This window comes from Cynoglossus semilaevis, chromosome 5, assembly GCF_000523025.1.
Source record: "Cynoglossus semilaevis isolate Cse_v1.0 chromosome 5, Cse_v1.0, whole genome shotgun sequence".
Classification (NCBI taxonomy): Eukaryota; Metazoa; Chordata; class Actinopteri; order Pleuronectiformes; family Cynoglossidae; genus Cynoglossus; species Cynoglossus semilaevis.
Genome location: NC_024311.1, coordinates 7,691,109 through 7,701,795, shown reverse-complemented (window position 1 = coordinate 7,701,795; position 10,687 = coordinate 7,691,109). Strand labels below are relative to the sequence as shown.

At 42.4% G+C, this 10,687-nt stretch overlaps 1 protein-coding gene across 1 annotated transcript in view; it reads right to left on the bottom strand.

The window, feature by feature from the left end:
- Positions 1-10,687, bottom strand: part of gpc5a (glypican 5a) — a 65,898-nt gene that overhangs the window by 9,872 nt on the left and 45,339 nt on the right. The window contains 1 exon segment of the mRNA XM_008310257.3: positions 9,481-9,643. Coding sequence (XP_008308479.1) covers positions 9,481-9,643 — 163 coding nt within the window.

Genomic DNA, 10,687 nt, shown 5'->3' with positions numbered 1-10,687 from the left:
AGCAGATTATTAAAGCTGGTCAGAGGGAGATATGTGTCTGGCCTTTCCACGCTTCATTAACAGCATTAGCAGATTATTACACCTGCCATTAAATCCTTCAAGGTTTGAAGAAAAAAATCGTATTAAAAAAACGGCAGAATGAAAAGCGTCAAGACAAAAAGACTCTGAAGGAAAGTCAAGAATCTTACCGCTAAAATGACTCTGCCCAATCAAACAGCAAATCACCTTTGATTTCTCAGCACTTCTGTTTGTATTTTCTAGAACACATCCATAATCCAGGGCAGATTCCACCCTGAGCCCTGACCATATGTCATAACACCACCCACATTCATCTGTCTATAATTTGAAAGAGAGGGATTCTGGGTATTTGAAAAGACACAGAAAAAAATTACTTTATTTCTAAAGTACTTGAACAAGGACACGCAACAGGAAGGGGAGGGGCTATTGGTCATATGGGTTAGATGAATCAACACTGTCGAGTGATAAAAGTGTGAAATTAAAGACTGTGTTAATATTATATGGTTCTTCAGTAGTTTGAAATAAAACATGTTTGTGTTAAAAAAAAGAAATCAAGCTAACGTTAGCTACGACAGTCCTAGCACAGGTACCAGGACTAGTATCATATATGTTTTCATGGTGTTACAGTCCTGGTACAGACACCAGAGCTAACGTTAGCTACAACAGTCCTGGTACAGACACCAGAGCTAACGTTAGCTACAACAGTCCTGGTACAGACACCAGAGCTAACATTAGCTACAACAGTCCTGGTACAGGTACCAGGACTAGTATCATATATTTTTTCATGCTCTTACATTTGTGATCATTCATTAAGTAAATGTAAAGTCTGGGAATATTTAACTACTAAAATCCATTTCGTTAAGAAAACACTCTCAGGTCCATTCTTCAGCCACAGCTCAGCTGAACATTTAAACTTTTACATAAACGTCAACGATTATTATTCAAAAAAATACACAAAGAAATACAGAAGAGAGAGTAAAACAAATGAGTGTATTCCTAATACTGAAGCTGGAGCAGAAAACTCAAAGAGCTGTGATGAAAAAGAAAACTGAGGGAAATTCAGTTCATAAAACTGTGTTTGGCCAATAAACCGCAGAGCAAAGGAGTTCAGATGAAATGTTTGTCTTTGTCCTCTGTCTCAGCCGCTTAGACTGAACCGTCTAATATGACTTCAGCTGGACCAGGGTGGGGTGGGGGGGGCTGGGAGGGTGCTGTCTGTCTGTCTCATCCTCCTCTTCCTCTCCGCAGCTACTGCTGTGTATAACGTAGGTTCGATGCCCGACCAGACCATTATCCAGTGAAGATACCATCGCAGCACCAGAGGTTGTTTTTCTAGGTGTCAGCTTGTCCATAAATCAGTGTTAAACTGAGTGTTGATAACTTTTTAAACTCATATAAAATCCAGACAAAATCCACTGCCACTGGTGAACTGCCACTGAGCAACACGTCAGAGAATCGGCTGAAACGTAACCGCACATCGTCAATGGAATACAGATGCCCGGTACATGCTAGCTGATGCGGCAGTTCACCATTTGTCCACTAGATGTCACCGTATATTGTCAGCTAAGTCGATATGAAAACGTCAGAGGTCGTTCATGGGCTCAAGTATGTTCTATAATGTTGACGTTCCGTGAACAAGAGTTCAAAGTTCATAACGAGGAACTCGTCGATGGTGGACGTGGAATCTTCAAACGGTTCTTTTTCCAATGAGACTACATCACTCTGTGGAATCTTCAGTGAATCGCTCAACTTTTTATCTGCAATGGCCAGAGTTAATTAAAAAATTTCCGACTATCCTTCAGTAAAAATGCTGAGCTCAGATCATTAACTGGTCCTGGAATCACCTGGTCCAGGAGTCCTGGAACTCTAATGACAGATGGTGTCTCTTTAGTCTGACGCTCGACTCATCTGTCGGCCATGACAGGAGTCATTTGACTTCATACAGTCTCCTTGAAATGTAGTTTGTCGAGACTTTTGTTGGGGGCGCTGATAAGGTCGGTGGAGAACCACGGGTTTAACTTCTCATAAGTATGTATGAGTAGAGGCCATTTCTAAAGAATGTGACAAGGTGTTTTATTTCCTCGTGTCTCATCAATGACGACGAGAGGCAGGAACTGTTTATAAATCAGTACCTTTGTCAACAGAGACTGAACGGGACAAAAGAACCTCAGCTCTGGAGGATAATGGTCTCATCAGCGTCTGCCCTGAGCTCACGGTCATCTGTTTAAACTCCGTCTCACTCTGACAGCTCTGTCTTTAGTCGCTGTCGTTCCTGGTCCCTGTGCTGGGCCTGGTTCCTGTACTGACACATGTCCCTCCTAAAAGAAAGTCTGAGCCGCGTCTCCACGCTGGACTGCAGCCGAACGCGTCTTTGTCCTTGGTGGATCGTTCACTGATTACTCTGGACCGGGATTTTATGTTTGAACAAATGGTGCTGATAGAGAACGGCTCATTAGCACCACCTGTCTTTTATGCCTGACATGATCGATTTCTTCAACCTGCAGTTCTTGACTGTGACCCTGGTCTAGTCAAACGTGGGCGCAACAGATTTAGGAAGAAGGTAAAAGTACTGCAGTCAATTTAAGAGTCATATGAAACATTACTTTATTATAAAAACACCTGATGTAACCCACATGGTCAAGGTCTGAGGGCTGCAACACCTGGGTCACACTGGAATTGCATACATTGCTAATACATTGCTAAAATAGTTTTTGGAAAAACAGCTGCAAGTATCAGTATCGGTTGATATCGGAAACAGAAATTAAGTGTTTGGACAATATCGGCATACGGGATATCAGCAAAAAGCTAACATCGGACATCGCTACTGGGAGGTTTTCGATTCGTAGGTTTACTGCTTCCACGTTCTCTGTTTACTTCCTGTTTTCTCCACGATCAGAGAACCCCTGCGTCACCGATGGACCCCCGCCCCCTCCATGACAAAGGTCAGCAGGATACCGTGGTAATTGTGGAACTAATGACACCACTGTGTAAAACTCACAGATAAAAATATCTTACGAGTCGCTGGGCTATAAATGTTTTGATCCCATTATCCCAGGCACAGAAAGGAGGCAGGAGTCACCACAGGTGACCTCCTTTGATCTCAGCCTCTAATGAGGATTAAAAGCCCTCTAATAGGAAGTATTACTAGGCCTGTTAGCAGAGCCGTGACAGCCCTATTACTGCACTGGTCTAACCAGGCCCAGGCCGCGCCGCTGAAAGACGCCCAGTCCTGAGAACCTGTGGCAGAGATGATGGTTTAACTAAATGGACACATGAGCAGCAGCAGCAGCAGCATCAGCAGCAGTGGCAGCGTTTACAGGTGGATGTCAGAGAGAAACAGAGATAACAGACAGTTCTCTCCTGCAGAGACACTATTAATTAATAAGACTGGTCCTGAAGGACTCCCCCTCCTCCCCTCTCTCTCTCCCTCTCTCTCTCCCTCTCTCTTATTGTTCTTACCTGCAGGAAATCGATTTCTGTCTCTCCTGCTGCCACAGAGTCTGACAGATATCTTTCTGCAGTAAAATGCTCGCACGCAAGCAATCACAGTGACTGCAGTGAAATCAAGCCTGGACCAGATAAGAGGCCTGGAGCCGCCCCCCAGGACTGAGCCTCACAGAACCCTCTTGGTTTTTCCTCCTTCAAAGATCACTGAAGACAGAGGAGCAAAGAGTAGCTTATATTTACTATACTACAGTACACTATATTATACTACAGTATACTATATTATATTATATTATATAGAGTAATTATAATACATTATGGAGCCGGGGTTTCAAGCTTCAATTTCAGGACCACTTACTGTATATATTGTAGTAATATAATAATGACCAAATAACCACTGGGACAAACCTCCTCGTCTGTTCATTACACTGTCACTGTCTCTGTTTTCTAACTCATCACAAACCGTCGAGTCGTGGTCGTAGCTTCTCGTCCGATCGTAGTAACGAAAGCAACTCGTTAATTATTCTGATCTTGTGTTTATTGATTGACAGAAGTATTGATAGTCTCTGACTGCGCAGATACATTCAAATACGTTTTAATTTCAGGTGAGAACAATCACGCCTGATCACTGGTTATCAGATTTCCCAGGAGGGATTATTGATCAGCCCGGGATCTCTATACATCCATCATCTGTGTAGCTTAACCTTTGAGGGTGGAGGGGGCGATCTAGAGTCACCCTCTGGAGGATGTGATCACTCAACAGACGAGACTACAGACAAAGCAATGCAACGGGAAACCAGGTTAGCAGAGAATTTAAAGGCGGAATTAATCAAGTCGGGTTGAACCCCCGAGCTGGTTTTGGCCCACAGGCCGTATGTTTGACACCCCGGGACCAGAGGTTAAGTAAGAGGTGGTATAAAGGGTGTGGTTCCTGCTCCATCTGTATGTTACTGTAATGTAATATTACACAGAGAGGCTGGTCTCCATGATTGGTGTTGGTTTATTAATTAAAACATTAGAGAAAAATAACCAGGAGCTGTTTGACATTTCCACGTACGCCGATGATGATATTACTTATTACTGCTCCACAGAGCATAAAACGACTTTGTACACGTTTTTATTAATAACCTTTGCCCTGAGTTTAGTATTTTCAAAGTCAAGCCCCGCCTACTCCTTACACCCTGATGCGCGAATCACTTTTTTATTTCAAACGATGCAAATTACCACGGATTTGTATCCAATTCATGACGTATCAGGAGACGTTGGTAAAACTGTAACCTTTTCAGAAACAACCGTCTGCTCCCGTACGTTATATTTAATGAAATGAAAGATTTAACGACATAACGTAGCCTAGCGCTTCCTCTGACTTTAACTTCCTGTCACCGTCGCTCATGTTATATATATTCCTGTTCTTCTTCCTCTGCTCCTTCAAGGGTCACCACAGCTGTACGTCTGCCAGGGTTTGTACTCTAACTCCTGCCTCAGCTACTTTGAAGCCATTTATCTTCATGTACTCTCTCACTACATCCATGAATCTTCTTCGAGGTCATCATTGTTTTGCTCCAGGTTGCCAGATCCACCGCAAACCTCCTTTGTCAAATATATATGTTCTTTCCTGCAGTCAGGGTCCAGACCCTCTGAGCTTTGCTTCTTTTCCGGTTTCTCCCAAAACTCTCCAGGAAAAGTCTGAGTACCTTCACCTCTGTCCAGGTCAGATCCAGATCCAGCTCCAGTTGTCTTCCTTTCTCTGTGTAAACTAGAGAGTTCTGGTCCAGGAGACCAACCTGTCCGTTCAACCCCCGGTGGTTCAGTGATGCCTGGTATTAAAAAAATCTCAATTTATTATTATTATTATTATTTTTAGGGATATCCAATATTAACTTTTTGCCAAACACTTTCTGATGCCGATATCAACTAATACCCATATATGCAGCCGTTTGCCCCCAGAACTGAGGTAAATGTCTCAGGACCGTCCGATCAATTCCAGCAAATTTGGCAAAAACAAGGCTTTGTGTTATCAGGTTTTCATTATTGGAGGAAAAAACAATAACGATTCTTTCTGATATAATAATGCTAATATAGGCGAATAATATCATTTGGCCAATTATTGTAATTTAAATGTAGTGAAATAAAAAGCACTAAGGCAGAAGAAATCATTACACATTATGCCTAGTTCTTTTTTTCAAGAATCAAAGCCTGGCACAGTTTCCTATTCTTACAATACAATACTCAGTAATACTGCAGTATTACTGCCTAATAAGGATAATCCCTTGAATCCGACCACTGCTGTCAGTGTTACGTTGGTAACGATTTATTTTCTCCTCATACTGAGATATCGTGTCCACGCTGTGTTGATGAACATCAAAGACACAAAGGAAGGAGATAACATTAACCACGGTCTGTCTGACTGTAGTACTACTGTAGTGTCCTGCGATAACCACGGTCTGTCTGACTGTAGTACTGTAGTACTACTGTCTTTCTAGTAAAACAACGTGTCACTTCAACTGTGTAGAACTATCAAAAACAAACTAGAACAACGCTGGTGTAGGTGTAAACTCCTCATCTGTCCACTGGGACGTCATTTGGAGCCGTTTGCTTGACAAGAATTCTTAAAATGCACAAAGGTCTTATTCAAAAAGGACTAAATAAAGACGTCGAGCGTTGACAGAAAAAACCCCCCAAATATAAATGAGCGTATTGGTTTGGCAAAGAATCAAGACGTCAAACATTTCTATGACCTGTTCCTGGTTCATTCCAGCTCCAATTCAGCTGGAATATGATGCTGTTTGTTTTTTTCTAAATCACAACACGCCTGTTAACACACATTTTCTGCGTGGCCAAAAATAAGACTCCTTCCTTTCATACCACGCTTTCTTTCTTTCATGAAATTTCCTGTGCCTAGGCCGACTAATTGGCTGACTGACTCACGACTACGCGCTCGCTCCACCACAGACACCAGTCAGTGTTAGTCATAATCAGGGCATAAGCACTGACTAGTCACTAATGTGTTCCTATAATGAGTTCCTGACAAGGAGAGCACCTAAAGGGTCATGTGACGTGTTTGGTAACGGTGATGGTGAAGAGTGATTCAGGGGACAGTGGGCCCCCTGTTGGTCTGTCAGTGTGACTCACTGCTACAGAGTTTGTATTCTGTCAGTGTCATAACTGTAGAATATCTGTTTCTGTTCAATGACGACGACCTTCGGTCAATAAAACAACACCTGCTGGTTAGAAGACGGCAGCGATGCTACGCTGTTGACCAACGCTGAATAACATAATGGCCAGAACTATAACTGGCTGATTTTGGACCGATTTTGGTACTACTTGACAATAAGACAGAGAAGAAATAAAAAAAATAAATCAAGATTCTTAGATGAAGATTAGAATAAGTTCAACATCAAAATAGAACTATAACTGGCTGATTTTGGACCGTGGTACTACTTGACAATAAGATAGAGGAGAAATAAAAAAAATCTTAGAGTTTCTTAGATGAAGATTAGAATAAGTTCAACATCAAAATACCTATGGATGGATGGATGGATGATGGATGATTGATGTTCATGTTACAGGTAAACGATGAAGATTAGAATAAGTTCAACATCAGCATGTTACAGGTTACATGTTATCAAAGACACCCTTCACTGTTGATAATTATAATAAACATATATTTTACTGTATCTATATTTATATTTCAAAAACATGTGTCAAACAAACCTGAGAACCAAATGTCTGTAAACACACCATATATAAAGTGTAGAGAAAGCCTGGCTCAGGGGTTCAACTACGTAATCCTGGTACCGATTCCCTGAATTAGTAAAAGAATCAATCAAAGGTAAAGGTCTGCAGAGCCCTGCAGGGCCTGACCAGAGGTCTCACTCAGAGGAGGGGCCCCTGAGGGGGGGGGCACTCTGTTTAGGTGAGCTATAACCAGCAGGGGGACGATGCTGGACAGAGGTCACGACAGGCAGAGGGTCAGGAACGCAGCAGATGTGCAGATCTGCCCTCTGACAAGGAGTGGGGAGGCCGGGGGGGTCGGGGGTGCTGGCAGGTGAAGTGTATAATAGCTGATAAATGTCAGGTCTCAGTAGAACAAGTGTAAAGAAGCTTCCGGAGCTGAAGAGGCTGCAGCCCGGAGCCAGACTGATGAGCAGGAGAGGAAACATTTACAAGGATGGAGCGCCATGTTTGGACGACCCCCCCCCCACTGTCGCCATGGGCAAAAACAGGGAGCTGATTAATCAGGTTGTTAGCATGTTTGATAGAGAGCATGGCTGAGGAGAGGACAGAGGGAGAAGTGTAACAAAGCGGGGAGGAAAACTCCACCGGGGTAATTCAGCAGGGGCTACTGAGCCGCTGGGGAGCAATAATTTAAATAATTTCCATTGTTGCAATGATATCCCCATAGCAACTATTACCTTTAATGACTATTATTATGGTTGTCATAAAACTGAGACTGGAGGAAGTCCTATTAAAATAAGAGCAGAGCGCAGCAGAACCGATCTCCAACGGTCTTCACCAGTAAAACATCATGCTTATATTTATGAAAGTGCAGTGATGTGGATTATAAACAAAAAGAATAGTGAGTTACCCTGTGATTATCAGATCACATTAACAATGGTAACGTTTGGACAGAATCTATTTATAGATTATCTGTGAATAACGAATTCTTCATTTCTTTCAAAATAAAATGTGATCTTGTCTGATGAAAACCTTCCAGGTCTCAATGAAAACTCAAGGAAAAGGTCACAGAAAAAAACAAAGGGACGGCAACCGAACTAAGAGAGAGATCAGGGCGCTAACAGAATGTTAGCATTGGCCCGACAACAACACAGTCATTAAGCTACTACTGAATTCATATTTAATCAGTTCCCAACATTAGTCCCTATTTATTAGAAAAGACTTGTCAACTCCCTGAGGTACAAATGTTCCGGTCGACTCATCCTGGACTCTTCATTTTTATAGATGGTAAAAATGTAACATATTTTGGTCTAATAAAAAAATCTTAATGTGCCTTTACCTTTAAATAACCATGAGCCACATCTTAATCTGCCGACCACTGTCATGGGGAAAGACCAGAGTATCCATGGCAACTATTGGTTGGTGAGAGTGAAATCATGGACAGAAAACAAACTGTGGCCCAACTGTATGGGTCAGCTCCAGAGTCAGAGTCAGAGCCAGAAGAAGAAGAAGAAGAAGAAGAAGAAGAAGAACGCCAAGGACGGACCAGAATGTTCGTCAGTGATCAACGGGGACAGTCTTCGCCCTCACTTTTTTGGCAGGTTTGTTCGCAGACTTCTCGTCCAAACTGTTCCGGCAAACAGACAGTTGGTGACTAAATCTGTTAATTCTTAAATTTTTCATCAGTAAAAATAATCTGCAGGTCTCGAAAAACAAATCTCCACCTGAAGTATTACAACGGCATGAACCACATATCCTTAATGGCGCCTCCTGTGGCAGCCTGTGTCGGGTGACGGAAGACTTGCACTGTAAATTTCCCCATTGTGGGAGGAATAAGGGACTTTATTATTATTATTATTATTATTATTATTACTTCACTTCAAAGAAAAAGTACCACTCCCAGAGGGCATTGAATGTTGGGGGTGGGATCAAAACAATCATCTGATTCATGAGGTCACACAGTGAGAACGGCTCCTTTTGAGGAGGATTACAGATTATAGTTACGGGAGACACAGTCCATTTGTCATATCATGTCTCCTTCAAGGTCAAGGTCAAATGTCAAGAAATAACGATGAGCCTTACTTTTGGAGACTCTGGAGGTTTTTCCCTTCACCTCACCGCCGCCTGAACCGGCACAGCCGTCCTCATCATCACAGTCTCCGCTGTAACGACCCTCGCTGTCTCCACTGCCGGCTTCAATCTGGTCCAGGGATCCAAGTTTTGGGATGGACTTTCCTTGGAGAAGCTGGTTTTAACACAAAAAAAATATAGTATATATATTTATATTTATAGTATATTCAAGGTCAAGGTCAAATGTCAAGAAATAACGATGAGCCTTACTTTTGGAGACTCTGGAGGTTTTTCCCTTCACCTCACCGCCGCCTGAACCGGCACAGCCGTCCTCGTCATCACAGTCTCCGCTGTAACGACCCTCGCTGTCTCCACTGCCGGCTTCAATCTGGTCCAGGGATCCAAGTTTTGGGATGGACTTTCCTTGGAGAAGCTGGTTTTAACACAAAAAAAAAATAGTTGTTTTGTTCTTTATAAAAATGTGGAGGGTAGAGTTATAATAACATTGTGTTTTTCTGTTTTATTTTCATTATCAACTTTTATTCAATAATGGACCAGGGAGAAACAGATTGAGGTGAAAAATTCACTCCCCCCTAGTGGCTGAATTTAGAACAACAGCCAATGGTTCTTAATAACCAACTTCAAACAAAAAGCAGTAAATGTTTCTGTGGCCGTTGTGGAAAGGCTAGCCTAACGTGTAATTTTCACAACCACCTGCAGGTTTGAATGAATGAATGATGACACAGTGTCACATGACCCTCACCCTACCACAGCTCACCCGGGGGGGGGGGGGGGTCAAAGTTGTTTCTGTTCTGCTGCCTTAACTGACTTAAATTTTAAACCAAAAAAATGCTTAAAGCTAACTGTAATTCTCAGGTCAGTGTAGAATGACAGAATGACCTTAACTGTAGAGTGTTAGCTAATTAGTTAATGTTATGGTCAAGTGAATGGCAGCCCAGAGGTCAGAGGTGCAGCGGAGGCTCGTCACCTGCTGCTAATTAGTCTGGAAACATTACTGACAGCATTGGTCGGCACGTCGTAGCACAAGACAATTTTCAGTTAAAAAAATAGAACAGTGTCTTTAGGCCATATGGTGCCAGAGAGGAACGGAAAGCTAAGAGCAAAAACCACTTCAGTTTGCTGGTTTGATTCCTGGTCTTTTGTCATTGGTTTTCTGCCAGAACCTTTGGTCAACTCTGAACTGACCAAAGGTCAGAACGTTTGATGTCTTCAGGTCAGAATGTTCTTGCTCAGAAAGAGTTCCAAACGGAGAAAGAACAAGACACAGCGGTGGTTTGTGTAGACATTAAATATCACCCCCACTGGGTGGCTATTGAAAAAGATCTTCATCTGAGTCTTTCTTCAATTCCTGTGAGTTCATCACTGTTGGGTTCAACTAAACAGGCTCAGTTGAGTGAATACATTGTGAGTAAATTGACTTTAGAAAATACTGTATATGTAGCCTATATGTCAGCTT